At 39.1% G+C, this 15,016-nt stretch overlaps 1 protein-coding gene across 3 annotated transcripts in view; it reads left to right on the top strand.

Moving 5' to 3' along the window:
• LOC140279834 (unconventional myosin-XVIIIa-like) overlaps window positions 1–15,016 on the top strand; it is a 59,815-nt gene that overhangs the window by 30,840 nt on the left and 13,959 nt on the right. For all 3 annotated transcript variants that reach the window (XM_072375034.1, XM_072375033.1, XM_072375032.1), the window contains 14 exons: window positions 7,651–7,794; window positions 7,946–8,035; window positions 8,197–8,316; window positions 8,425–8,539; window positions 9,715–9,842; window positions 9,984–10,138; window positions 10,840–10,963; window positions 11,054–11,254; window positions 11,447–11,557; window positions 12,078–12,182; window positions 12,365–12,511; window positions 12,707–12,820; window positions 13,793–13,909; window positions 14,115–14,198. In XM_072375034.1, the coding sequence (XP_072231135.1) occupies window positions 7,651–7,794; window positions 7,946–8,035; window positions 8,197–8,316; window positions 8,425–8,539; window positions 9,715–9,842; window positions 9,984–10,138; window positions 10,840–10,963; window positions 11,054–11,254; window positions 11,447–11,557; window positions 12,078–12,182; window positions 12,365–12,511; window positions 12,707–12,820; window positions 13,793–13,909; window positions 14,115–14,198 (1,755 nt within the window). The remainder of the gene's footprint in view (window positions 1–7,650; window positions 7,795–7,945; window positions 8,036–8,196; window positions 8,317–8,424; window positions 8,540–9,714; window positions 9,843–9,983; window positions 10,139–10,839; window positions 10,964–11,053; window positions 11,255–11,446; window positions 11,558–12,077; window positions 12,183–12,364; window positions 12,512–12,706; window positions 12,821–13,792; window positions 13,910–14,114; window positions 14,199–15,016) is intronic.

The following is a 15,016-nucleotide window of genomic DNA, read 5'->3' as shown; positions in this document are numbered from 1 at the left end:
ACTGCCCGTACCCCCTGCATCTCTTTGATCCATTAAATAAATCAGCTTTCCCGACCTAGAGGCAGATCCATTTCCAAAGCAGTGTATTAGCACACGGCCCAAGAATGCAGCCTTATCAAACATGCTGCTGACTCTCACATCCACCTGCCCCACCCCTCTTCCATTACTCTGCCAGCATGCGAGGCTCCATTTCTCTGGACCTCATACATGCCCTCCTGTGATGTATGGAGCCCTGCACTTTTCCATCCCTGTGATTACTATTTAAGTGAATGTGCTGCTTCAGCTGACTTGTGATGAACCATCAGAAACAGAATCAATGTTACTGTTCTCCGTCCACTATGACAAGCTGAAAGGGAGTAAAAATCTTGTTTACATGTACATGATGGTAGTAAAACAATTAAATTGTCATATTTGCAATAATATAAATCCCTATGTTTGAAATATTAGTTTGCTTCCTGCTTTCTTCTGTTAAATGTGTTTTTGGTGTGAGACTTTAGAGTTTCCTTTTCAAAAAATTTTCTTTCAGTTCAAAGGTCATTATTCACTTAGTGCAGCAGGCGACTAATGTTCTACAGTCTCCTGAAACATGAAGAAAATCAGCAGCAAGGAACCGTTGGAAATTGCCAAGCAACGGGGCAATTACAAAATCCATTAGCAAAGAAACAAATTTTCCCTTTGCCCCCTATCTCCTGCTAATGTATCTGTAATAGAAAGATTAGACTTTAGTTTATCTCAGTTTTATTGATCTGTAACTCAATTTAGGTTGTCAAGGTAACATGTTAAATGCAGTTACGATTGTGATGGCATCTGCTGCAGATTCTATCGAGTCAGGGGTTTCACAGGCTTTTATGAACCGTGCACATGTTGGTGCACATACTTTGCCTAGTTTCTCAAAAATGAATCTGTTCTGTTCAGTTCACTGAAAAGATCTTGAATAATCTTCAGTGGAGACGGAGCCCACACACACACACGCACACACACTTACAGTAGTTCTGTAAAACTGCAGCACTTTAACCTTTTGATTTATATTTTCATTGAATTTAACAAAAAAATAAATAGATGAATAATCCAAGCAAAGACTTTCTATGACGTTGCCTGCAAAACAAAATATAAACAACACAAAACTACACGTGTGCATGTTTTTCAACTAGTCAAACGGGCCCATAGAATGCAGTCTACTACATTTACCCAGTATTCAAGTCTGGACATTTAGCCACTTTCAATTAGTCTAAACCATGACATAAAACAGTGTCTAAGTGCATATTGTGTGAACTTTTTGCTGTTCTTACATACAGTATTTCCCTGCTTGAATATTCTGACATTTCCCTTTGATCAAACTCTTATTTTCAATTCTCTTTCTGTGCCGTTACAATTTAACATCATCAGCCTTTATTTCAGACACAAAGGTCCAAATAGACATAATAAGAACAATGAAATAAGAAATTACTCATTCTCAGTTGTAAATCTGGATGTTATACAGGTTTAAATTTGTATATCTGTTGAATGTTGTTGATAGTTCAGATTAAAACTACAAATAAAGTCTTGAAATTACATGAATATTTTTATATTCATACAGCTCTGCTTTTGTGTGTATGCTATGATTGCCACTGCTTCCAATATTGAGAATGTTCCCCGAATACAAATAACACAACTGAGCCATAGTGAATTATCTTAGTTAATAGTATGTAATGAATGTATTTATGCCATCCTTGAGTGAATAAGAATTTATTTAATTTTTTTGCAGAGACAATCGATCTGTTTGGTTGAACAGTGAGCATAATTTCCATCTGTCCAGTCTACTTAGGACTCCTTCTGCAATTAAACATAGAAACAAGGGGAAAAATGCTCCAATATTTTTGCTGTTTAGTCATTTCAAATGACTTATTTCTTTTCAAACCATAGCGCCTGTGATCAGGTAAAACTAGGTTCTTTAATTTAATTCAGGTTCTTTTTCTTTCCAGTGAAATATGTTTGATGTAGGAAACCACTTGGAGCTTAGATGTAAACTAAAATACACAGACTCATCCATTTAATTGTGTAGCCTGAGAGTTTACGGTGTGACTGAATAAGGTCCTCAAAGTGCGAAGGCATCTATTGACCCATTCTTTGGTTGACTCAGTTGTTTTAGGTTAAACATTTTTCTTATGTTGACTGATCTCTTATTGATCTATTATTCACGAAGGCCACTTGGTTAGAGTATTTAATATTTGGTAGGGTTTGTAAGCTTGAAGCCAACAATTATCTTAGTATTTGACATGAAAGATCGAGCTGTCTGATCGGCCCACAGTCAGATGTTACCATAGCTACCTGTTACATTGACTTCATCAAACGTAGCTGGAACTTCTAAAAACATATGTTGCTAAACCAAAATGTAGCAAGACTTTTTCCATAATGTAAGGCACAGTGAAAACAGCCTGACGATTCCAGGCTTTGTTTTGTAGTTTTTTTTATCCATTAAGGATTTCATAGTTCTTATTCTTTGATCAGGGCATAGCACATGTATATTGGTGTTAGAGAAAATCAGTCCTTACTGCCATGTTATACTGCACAGCACTGTTTATCTGTGCAACCTCTCGTGCTGAAGTGCTTCATTTATCTCTTTTGCAGAACGTTTGTTTGGCTAAACAGTATTCTAATTTTTCTCCACCAACATTGAAAACATTTTTTTAACCTATTCTTATCTTATTTAGTGTCTATGTTATAAAATCATTGATCTGAAACTTGCTTGTTCTTGTTACATTGGCTTTTTCCATACATTTATATTTTAAAAAGCTTCTTTTAGGCTGCCAATATTACTATAATTCAAAGAGATCTTACAGAGCTTCACTTAAATTGTTTAATTCCGCTGCTGCATGGTCTTTAATGGCAATATTAGCTTACATATTTGTTAAGAGATTACAAAAAAACAAAAAAAACAAAGATTTAATGATGTCCTATATGCAAATTGCTTTCCTATCTTAGGTTATCAGTTACCTCTTTTTTTTAGTCCTGTGTAGAATGGTGTGTATCACCTAATTAAAGCCACCATCTAATATTATGTGCCCATCCATATCTCCCAGAATCGTATTTATTTGATTAAACATTTGTGCGTCCTCTTTCTTAGGTACATAGATGTCACATGATATCACCAATAATCCCTATATCCTAAAAATCTACACTTTAAACACATTTTGAGAAATATATATTCAATAGCTTGCTGAGAATGAGACTAAAGGATTGATCTTTCTGTGGAGCCTGCATAGCAATTATCAAGTTACTTCCAGCAGCATGTTATCTGAGGTTAGGACTTAGCACCTGAAACAAAGGTAAAACACTTAAATGGCTCTGTTTTAGAGCCAAGCTACTTTAAAGGGACCAGATTTCTGAAATTAAAACTGGAAACATTCCCTGTTGGGTTGTTAATACATTTTGAAAGTCTTGACTGTGTATAAAATAAAAAAGGGACATTTATATTCTACATATACTTATCAGCCATTACTTTAAACCACTGAGAGGTCAAGAGAGTAACAATAAATATCACATTTCAAGATGATCTTTCAGTGGGTGGGATACATTAGATACAAGATACAAGAAGCAAGAAAAATGGAAAATCTTGGATCACAACATGTTTTTAATATGCTTCTTGGAAAAAAATGACAGTAAAACATCAATAATCACAATCTGATTATGACAATTAATTACGATCGAGAAGAATCTGTTGATGAATATGGGAGACGGGCCGTTTTTTTTCATAGTACATTTAAAATGATCTCAGTTGACCAATGTGCCGTACAGGATATATGGAAATAATATGAAAAACTGTCTCGAAATCAGATAACTAAACGATAACTAAAATCAGCAATAAAACAAATAAAAAAGAAAAGAATAACACATTTGATACATTCCACCCACATGGACTTTGTAACAGACAGCTTGCACCCTTCCAAAGGCGGTGGCTTTTTTCGGCAGCTTAATGCCTCTTGAGGAACAACTCCTAGTATTAAACTGCTTGACTTGGCCTCAAAATTTCAATCAGAACAAGCATCCGTGGAAAAACAAGTCTGATTAGTGGATGCCCCACCTTACACGTGGCGGGCCTTAAAGGATTTATTTCCTTGGTGCCTGATGCCACAGGACACCTTCAGAAGTCTGTGGAGTATGAGGGAGATCTTCACAGGGTTCTGGTTTTAATGTACTGGCTGATCGTAGTGCACTAGAATATATATTGAAACATATTGATATGTAGCATAGTATGCATCATTGTGTTGTTTTATAGTTGATTGTTATAATTGAATATATAATTAAACCCCAGCTCAAATCTGCTGTCCTGTTGTACCAAATTGTTTTACATCGTATTTGATGATGCAAGATAAGTGAATGCATGTCCTAAAAATAGAGATTGAAAGATGAAAATGTAGTAAATGTCAAATCTAAAGAAACATAAAACCTCAGATGTCCCGGTCAGCAGGTTCAAAGAGGGTCCGCAACGGGCACAACAATAGTCATACATTTGTAACAGAATTAAACAGAATTCATCCAGTGAGACCAGCTCTATAAGATTCATGTCATTTTGCTCAAGTTGAGAAAGCAGCGTATTTAAACACCTGCTTCCCAATTCGCAGCAGCCTTTTGAGGTAGACAGAAGGAATAAGTCTTGGATGTGAAGACAATATTTGATCATGCTTTTCTGAGAGCTGCAGATAAGATAGAAGCAGATCAAGAATAGCACCATATTGTTAGTTTCTTTCTACCTGGATGGGTCTGAGTATGCAGCTATGGGAAACACATGCAGTAATGACATGATCATCACTGCAAATGCTTTCTTTGAATACAAGCAGGAATGAGAAGTCCGTGTACTTGGCAAGGAAAATATTTTTGACCCAGTAAACACACGTTTCCCAACCTGAGGATATCTGCTGTGTAATCAAAAATTTAGCTGTAAAAATGTCACTTTGTGGGTGACGGCTCAGCTGTCTGAGTTGTCAATAAGTACAGATTGTGATCTACTGTTTGGTGCTGACCGATGATGCCACAGTGGTTGCAGTAATCAATAGTTATTAATAGTAACGCCAAAACTAGATGTGTTTAATGAATTTTGAAGGAATGACAGCTGAAATGCACAACATCAGCTCCTGTTAAAGCCATATTAATGTGTGAGCTCCACTGTCACGTACACTGTCTGTGTGCCTCCAGCAATTTTGGCATTTAAACTGTCTTTTGTCTTATTGTCATGACATTTGATAGGTTAGTGTGATATTCAGTAGCTGCTGTGTTACAAATAATTTAACTGTAATGTTCTTCCTGTTTGCCAACTCTAATTAGTCCCGCCCCTCAGGTTCACAGGATTGGTTTCATAGTTTTGTTACATATGAGATCCTGGCTGCCTGTATCTGCATTTTCAAACATGTTGTTGGTATGCCTCAGCTCAGGTTCTGCTGAAACACCAAATGGAGGAGAAATCAGGTATTCCAGTTAATTGCCTCATATTATGATCACTATACATTACTTTTGGGCTAAATTACGTCTTGCACTTAAGGACACATGCAGCTTAATGTGCCGTTTCTTTGCAGCACCAGTAAAGCCCAGATTTTCCATATACTGTACATAAAGCTGCTAACATTATTAGCTAAATGTTTTGTGTCTGCAGTTTATGGGAATGAGATGTGGGCTGTAGAAAAGTCGAGATTGAAACTGGTTTGCCTCCTTCTGCAAACACTTTTGTTATATATTTCTCCAACAGCTACAGTATGCTAAATTTATTCCTGTTCAGCTGATGCATATATGATAAATTCAATCTCACCTTGCAATAATTTTTTGAAGGGCGCTTTTTCCCATTGATTCTCCTTCTGTTTATATTGTTGAATCAGTTAGTCACCACCAGAGTTGGGGAGCAGATAAATGGCTGTGGTGGCTTATTGACTGATTTCCATCTCTCCTTCTCTGCATTGTGAATATTTATTAAGTATGTTGCTGTTGAATCTTTGAATAATCACTGTATAATAACATCCATTTGCGCCTTTGCTGTTACCCTGATATTACTCCGTGAAAACTGATACAGCTCCATTGTCTCTTGCACCGTTCGAACTTTGCAGTCTGGTACAATAGATGCTTAGTTGCCTCTGGAACCGTTAACAAAGAGTACCAGTAAAGCTTCTCAGACACTTGCTGTTTGATGTATATAGATGTGACAGGAAGTCACAATTTCCTTTGATTTATATTCCCTGGCATGTTAACCTTGTGAAGCTGTGCCAAGCCCATGTGACATTAAATGACAAAATCACAGTTTTTCTTGTTTTTTATTTTTCCCTTCCAGCTGTCTCCTCAAGGGGACAGTCTGACATTTTTAAAGTCTGTTATTTTGTCTCAGTGGGCACTTGCTGTATTTGGAGTTTTGTCCTTCAGGTACCCTCTGAATGTGTCTTTTTTCCTTTTTTTTTGTATTGAAACAGAACAACATGTATCTGTTGGCACAAGAAAATCATCAGAAATGGCAAAAAAGACGTATCCCATTGGATATGTGTGGTTGTGCTCTTCATTGGGATTAGATACATTTCTTTCTATACTGTCTTAATCCATTGCTAATGCTGAGAGTGAATATTATAGATCTCGCTGTTACAAAGAAAATGCCTAGTAACTGAAATTATCCAGGCAAGGCAAACCACTGTGTTTATGTTGAGTCCATACTGTAACCACTGTCCTTTACAAGGCATTATTTTCTGATGAAGAATTTCACAGAAACTAAGCATAAAGTCTCTGCTTCAGAAGGAGGATCAAAGTGACATCAGAGGGTGCTGCAGTCGTATACTGGAGCACTCGTATGTCTTTCATGTATACCCGCTGGAGTGTATACACATGGGCTAAAAACACATGTGTCGAATACTCCGACAGAGAGTGGAAATGTGTTTTTTTGTTTCTTCATCTTGGTTCACAGTTTTAATTCACATCACACTGTTGTACAGTTGTCACATCGTCATGATATGACGCGAATACCATAATATTTATCCACGGCGCTCATGTAGCATAATCTTTTATTTGTTTCCTATTCTTTTTAGACTAAATATGACAAGTGAGACCTGTTTAAATCTGCTGTCAGAGAATTGCTGCATTTTGTTGCACGTTATGGCTTTCACTGTGTGACAAATCCTAATTGGTTATAGAGAGTACCTTCAGGGCAAAATGTACCTGATGCTGAGAATTGTGTTGCTCTAATTGGGTTTGCCCATAATCTTCAGCTGCTAGAGAGCCTCATGCATAAGCAGCATGGAAATCGTGTAATACTTGGAATTAGCTGCCAACATGTTTGATTTAATTAATCAAAAATTAGCTTCCAGCCTTGGAACACGCGCTGTTGAAACTCTCAAGAGGAGGTTGGCAGGTCCTGGGATATCTGTTGCCCATAAACAGACAACAAAGCTCGAGAATGAACTATGCATTGTTTTTTAAATTTAATTCAGTCGTGGTGAGGATGACAGATTTCAGTATTTGAGATTTTTAGGTGTTTTTTTTCTGAAACCCTGCTACCATGTGATACCTGTGTATTACTCTCAAACCTTTATTTCCATTTAATTTGTTTAACATTGTGTGGTGAAAATAAAGAACTTAGACTGCTACAGACTCCAACAAGGAAGTAAGCTTTTCTCTGTGGTGACTTGCCCATCTTTGTGCGTTTAGATTCAGGATCTAGCGATCCGGTGCATCCAGAAAAACATCACAAAGAATCGTGGTGTGAAGCACTGGCCATGGTGGAAGCTCTTCACTACAGTCCAGCCCCTCATTAAGGTCCAGCTCACAGAGGAACAGATGCAAAGCAAAGACGTGAGCAGACCTCTTTATCTTTATCACTTTCAAAATGAATTGCCAGTCGCTGAAGTTTGGTGCTTCTTATCATCAATGTTCAGCATTTCTTACAATACTTAATATTTCACATTTTCACCTGTAACATGACATGTAAAATATATTACTCCAGGAGGAGATACAGCAACAGAAATTGAAGTTCGAAAGAGTGGAGAAAGAGCGAAATGAGCTGAGGCTGAACACGGATCGATTGGAGAGCAGGGTGGGTCCCTTTGTCTGTGTCATTGCATTCTTGGAGATCGGTGGTGGAGCTACTCTCTTTCATTTGAGTTAAAGATTTGATCACTTACTTGCACAAGAACTATGGCGAGTGATTTGTAGCTTTGCCTCACTCCCTGACTGTGACTGTTTGTATGTGTTCAGATCGCAGACCTGCTGGCAGAGCTTGCTGATGAGAGGAGCTCCTGCGAGTCAGCTACCCAGTTGCTGGAGACTGAGACTTCAGAGAGACTCCGCCTGGAGAGGGACATGAAAGATCTACAGGCACTTATACACAAGAACATCAAAAACCCACTCCACAGAATTTGAAAAATATCAGTTTGCTGTGACTTAAGCGATCTTCTGTTTATTGGTCTTGTTTGTACCTTCCAGGTTAAGTTTGATGCCATGAAGAAACAGTTAGATGCCCAGGAAATGGAGGTGATGGAAGCACGGCTCATGAAAACATCAGAGCTCAATGGAGAGTTTGACGACGATGATGATTCTGGTTAGTCGAGCAAGAAGCTGTTCATGGACACAAAGCCAAAATACAGTAGAAGATAATTCTGAGGATTTCACTGGCATTGAGGGCACTCTTTGGTAACACAGTCAGTGCTTTTAAACATTTGTTTTAAATTCCCTAATTAATTGTGCCTTTTGACACTAGCAGCAGCTTGACTAAGCCTCCCTAATGGGCATGTCGGCTCAGGTCAGAAGCATAATTTTCCGAACTGCTCATAGCAGCATTATGTGCGCAGTTTGAAAATCTCCCTTACACTAATTGTAGCTGCAGGAATGAGTGGCTTTGTTCAACTGTTTCAGCAGGAGACATGGCAGTGAGACTTGGTCACATCTTGCATAATGCTGTTAAGTATATTTTCCAAGTTTAGGATTTACCGCTAGGGGATTAAGATGTTCGCTCCCAGGCACACAACTAATGCCTGCTGCTGATTGGTTTCCCCCTGCTGGAAATAGAGCGCCTGCTGAGAGCATATTGTCCATGAGGCTCCCGCTCCCCCTCCAATTCCACCCCCTTCAACCCACCTCAGTAGACAAGCCATTACAGAGCATATCAGAATTCTTAGATGAATGAGAAAGTAATCGTTGGGATCAGAGCTGGTGGCCCTGCAAGTTGTCATTATGCTATATATATGCTAATGAGCAGCACTGATGGAGGAGCCAGTGTTGGTATGTGAAGGAGAAATGGACAGGCTCTAAAATGATAAGGCTTGGAAATGAACCTGAACCTGAATGTCTGCCTGGTCGCTGTTTTAGTTCTGATAGCCTGTGACAGCTCCAGAATTAGGGTCGGCTAAGAACTGTGGAAAGCGCCACTTATACGTGTCCTTCTCTAACTGCTATTGTGGCGTGTCCAGAATTTTTACCTAAGGTTTATTCAAGATTAAAGTTGAAACGTAAAGGCTGCTTTGTAGTTTTTTGTTGAATTTTTTGACCTTATAAGGACAGGTTCTGATGAAAGAAGCTTTATTTCATGAAAGATTATATTATGCTGGTCCTTGAATGTGATAACCATCTCAGCCAGTGCAGTGCACTCCATAATCCACAGCATCCATCATTTCTGAGCTTTTGAGCCTCCACTTCTGTGTACCCTGCTAGGCCTGCATTAAAAGTGGCAGACAACCAAATGTCACAAAGACATTTTGTCGTTTGTCTTTTCTTCAGGAAGCGAGTGGCGAATAAAATACAATCGAGCCATTCGGGAAGTGGACTTTACCAAAAAGAAACTCCAGCAGGAGTTTGATGACCAGCTAGAGGCAGAGCAGCAGAGCAAAAGGCAACTTGAGAGAAAAGTAAGAAAAAAACACAGTGAATTTAACTCAGAAAACTGTTTATTCTAATGACTCGAAACCTTTAAACTGCATACATGTAACAATAATCATATGCATTGAGCTGTCAGAAAAGAATAATAAAGGTATGTCTGCGTGCTGCAGCTGGCTGATTTGCAGACAGATAATGAGGATGTGCAGCGCTCTGTTCAGCTGCTGAAGAAGAAGTGCCAGAAGATGACTGCCGAGCTACAGGACACCAAGCTTCATCTGGAGGGCCTGCAGAGCCGCAACCATGATCTGGAGAAGAAACAGAGGAAGTCAGTTTCAACTTGTGCTCTCATCCCCGTCTGCACTTCCATCTATTAATTCTAAAACACTGAGAACTTTACATCTTTGTTCTCCTGGGATTACCCAGGCCCATAATGCTCAAGTTTTCTGTAATTTGAATAGTTACCGAGATGTTCTGTAATCTGTGGAATTGCATTAGCGGAGAAAATGACTCAGACTTTAAGCACTCGAGAAGCTATCGCTGTGGCAGAATATGATCTCTCCCCTGTGGCTAATTGAAGATGCTCTGTGGGTGAAATTATTTTCAGCTGCACTTCAGAGAGAAAAACAGGGAATTAAGACGAGCTGTCAGCATGAAACACTTAGCTGTTAAGTTCACTAACGATAAGTGTCTCTGCCCTAGACATTTGGAGAAAAAAAACTAGCAGATTATCACAAGCCAATGCTAAATTGATAGCAAATAGAAGGGGATAAAAGTGAAGGCTAAAAAAGAAGTAGTGCTGAGGACAGCATGTTCTGTGGAGTAAACAAAAGTGAATATAGAGAGCTGATTCTGTGAGTGTGTTTCTCTAAATCCCTTTTCTGTAAGTGGCCTCACAAAGGCAGAATATGTTAGCTAATAGTTTAAAATCATTTTGATAAGTGCTTTGGATGATATGTCTGTATGTTATTGTTATAATCACTATTTTTCCAAGTTGAGGTTGAGTTTGTAACCATCTGTATGTTCCAGATTTGACCTGGAGCAGAACCAGGCTCAGGATGAGGTACAGAGAGAAAGAAGCCAGCGGGAGAAACTGGCTCGAGAGAAAGACTCAATGACCGGTGAGATATTTAACCTCCGCCAGCAGCTGCAGGTAAGCCTCTACTCCTTCCGCTCTCTGTTTGACATACTGTTTCTGGCTGGGTCCAGATGTGCACTTGCACTTCTCGTCTTCTGTCTGCAGGACAAGGACACAGAATTATATGCTACAAATGTGAAGGTGCAGCAGCTTGAGGCAGAGCTGCAGGATCTGTCCTCCCAGGAGTCCAAGGATGAGGCCTCACTGTCCAAGGTGAAGAAGCAGCTTCGCGACCTCGAGGCAAAGGTTAAAGATCAAGAGGAGGAGCTTGACGAACAGGCTGGAAGCATCCAGATGCTGGAACAGGTACAGGGTGGTACAGAAAGGGTAGTTATTTGTACTGCTAAAGCTGCTTATGTTGTTCTATGCAGAGTTTTAACTTCTGAAATGAATTTGTCTAAGTTCTTAAACTCCACAAAAAACAAGATTTACTTACAAATTCATTCAAATGTGAATTTATGCCAAGTGTTGTTGTGTGTGTCCTCATCTTGTACTCAGGCTAAGCTACGGCTTGAGATGGAGATGGAGAGGCAGCGGCAGACCCACTCTAAGGAGATTGAGAATAAGGATGAGGAGGTGGAAGAAATCAGGCGGTCCTGCAGTAAGAAGGTAGGCGTTGCTCATTTTCACTCTTCCATTTTGAATTAATAAAGATGTATTTCTGCTCAAAGCCTCTCTCTCCTGAAATAACCAATCAGGCGTGTTCAAGGCAGCACTGAGAAACACACACTTATTTTCACAAATGTGTTGAAGTTTGTTTTAATTGTACTGTTTTTTTCAAGTTCATGTTGTTTGTTTTATACAAAAGTACGATATCTTTAAAAAATAGATTTTTTTATTTGAAGGATTATACATGCTGAGATGGACTGTTCCTCTTTGTCAAACAACACATGCAACACATGCATGAATAGAATACAAATAGCGCTTACATTTGTTCAGCATTTAATGTAAATAAAAATAGAAATTGCTCTTATAAAGTATTTTATGTGAAGCTTCTCTGGTCAGGGAGATCCATTTGTCTGTGATGTGTGCGACCAGTCATGTCTAACAAGATGGTCAATGGTGTGTTATGTATGTCTTTGTTTATCTCTGATGATCCATCTTTGTCTCTTGACATTCTTTTCTGCAGCTGAAACAGATGGAGGTACAGCTGGAGGAGGAGTATGACGACAAGCAGAAAGTCTTGCGGGAGAGAAGGGAGCTGGAATCCAAACTGCTGATTGCACAGGATCAGGTAAGTCCTTTACTTCGCCTTTGGTCTCTGTCACTGTAGCTAAGTGTATGTGATTTTAGTGAGGGCCACTTCTTTTGATTGGAAATAAATGCCTTTGAGTCTTGAGAGATGCTATGAGTTTTGAGGGAGGATGGAGGGTCATGTGTACAGTAATGACTACAAAGAAGTGCTTTGTTATTCAGGTGAGCCAGAGGGATGTGGAGACGGAGAAGAGGTTGAAGAAAGACTTGAAGAGAACCAAAGTCCTTCTGGCTGATGCACAGATTATGCTGGACCACCTAAAGAGTAACGCCCCCAGCAAAAGGGAGATCACCCAGCTCAAAAATCAAGTGAGTCATCCAGAGGAACATTTAGCTTCTCCCTCAGTAGATGAAGATACAGGAGCTTATTAATGTTTGACAGAAAGTTTTGAGTACAAAAATTGTTGATTGACTTTTCATTGATTATTGATCTTTGCCCACTTCTTACTTCGTTCCCTCACTTCACTTCCGTGTTTCACGTTTCCTTCCTCTTTTGTCTCACAGCTGGAGGAATCAGAGTTCACTTGTGCGGCAGCAGTGAAAGCTCGAAAGGGCATGGAGATTGAGATAGAGGACTTGCATATCCAAATGGAGGATGTGGTCAAAACCAAGATATCGGTGAGTTTTCACGTCTGTTTGCAGTTTCTTCTGAGGGTGGAATGATGTATGATGTAGAAGGAACCTCAACAAACACGGTTCCAATTATTCACTTGAGTAGGCATGAATGCCAATCACTTCTGCTTATGTTCCCAACATGATATATTTTGTGCTTCTGTTTATCTGTAACATAATCAACAATGTGTACATTTTTACATGTTAGTTTTAAATGCGATATACTTCCCCTTTTTTCATTTACCAGTTTTGATAAGATAGAAGCTGTTTGCATAAATGTTTCAATACTTTTAATGAGCAAGTAAAACCAGAGACAATGTTTAATTACTTGTGGACCTCTGCCTATCAAATTTTCACTTTCTTCAAACTGTAGCAAGGCTCTCATTGTTATGCATGCATCAAACTATGCTGGGATATTAGAATGATAAATGCCCTTTGGCATATGTCTGATTTCGACATTTTGCTCTAATGGATAAATGGGCTTTGTTGAATTTTTTCTTGTTTTTTTTCTCAGTCTGCTCATTAATAGCTGTCTCGAGAGAGAGCTGCCTACATTTTAGACTCATAGACTGAGGATGTTTGTCTCTTGGGATGACACGGAGTGCTGTGTGCCTGTGTTTTGCTTTTTAATTGCTGCATTTATGGAAAGGGAGGGTCTTGTAAATGTCTGAGACTAGAGAACACATATTGAAAGAGCCCCCCCTCTCTGAACAACGTAGAATGAACTCTAAATAGGACATCACCAGAGCACTGCTCTCACTGCACTTTTCCATGCCTAAATGAGCCAATTGATTATCTCCAATTGGTGTCATCCTCCAACCAGAACCCTGTCCAGATTGTGTTTCATTGCCATTAGATGAGACTTCAGGACTGCCACGGCCTAGCCTGCTAATGACCATTTATCATATTCAATAGCTCATGAATAAATCCTGTCATTCTATACTACAGTGTGTGTTTCCCTCTCTGTTTGTCACTTAGTTAGACGAGCAGGTCAGCCGTTTGCAGAGAGAGAAAAATGAGCTGCAGTCTCGCATGGAGGAGGATCAAGAAGACATGAACGAGCTGATGAAAAAGCACAAAGCTGCAGTTGCACAGGTAACTTAAATTGTGAAGCACCACGGCCAGTTGTTTGAATGCCTTGTAAATGTCAGTGCAGAGATCTGCAGTATAAAGGTTAAAAACTGTGGCCAGTTACCATGACAAAGAACTTAGTTTATGAGCCATTAACATTGAAAGTGATTTTTTTTTTTTTTTGCACAGATAATTGATAGTTGATTTTGTGTGTCTGTATGTGTGCTAGTCTGCCAGAGACTTGAGCCAGATCAGTGACCTGCAGGCCCAGCTGGAGGAAGCCTCAAAGGAGAAGCAGGAGATCCAAGAAAAGGTACAGTAAAAGGAAGTATTTATAAGCAGTACAGCAGCCTGCTGGGAACCTGCTTGCTGCCTCGACACTTCTCTCTGATTAGGCCTCAGCTTTTCAAAGGGTCTCTCTGATTATTATGACCAAAAATGCTCAGTTTCTGTGGCAGCTTTCTTCTCACAATTGCAACGCAATCAACATGTAAATGGTAGGAATCAGCGAAAAATTTTTTCAAGGAGGGAAACTTTTGCCTCTCAGATCTCACATCTACACGAAGGATAATGCACAAACACTCAGATTCCCCTTCAACATGGATGAACCATGACACTGATGAAATTCAGGGATTCATTCCACATGGACTGTCCATTTCTGCCTTAGTTATTCTCATGCGCGGTTTGTTTGAATTATTTCATTAGAAAAAACTAGGACTATTCTCAGTTAGATGAAATAATGCCGGTTGAATGTTGGCAGTTCAACTTGTTGTCGAGTAATTAAGTTTATTTGTTTGTCGAATGACTGAGCTATTTAGGAGAAAACAATATATAGTACAACAAGCAAAACCTTGTTACTGACTGCTATGATTATTACAATCAACAGAAAAATCATGAAAGTGCCATTTTACTGTCGCACATGAAAAAGGCCCTCGCAGCAGTCGCTCACAGCTGAGTCATGTTCCAAATGTCAAACTACAATTTTGTAGGAACCAGAGGATCTCTGCTGTCTATTTATGTCCCTTTTGTGTCAGCCCACTCACTGTATTGTACATATAAGCATTAAATATATGTTCATTCCTTTATTTTCTTCATGTTTGCATACACAGTGAATATAGATAGAAATTGTAT

The sequence above is a fragment of the Leuresthes tenuis genome, unplaced genomic scaffold (genome assembly GCF_036924035.1).
Source record: "Leuresthes tenuis unplaced genomic scaffold, fLeuTen1.0.hap1 SCAF_21, whole genome shotgun sequence".
Classification (NCBI taxonomy): domain Eukaryota; kingdom Metazoa; phylum Chordata; class Actinopteri; order Atheriniformes; family Atherinopsidae; genus Leuresthes; species Leuresthes tenuis.
This window is presented reverse-complemented; position numbering and strand designations above follow the sequence as displayed.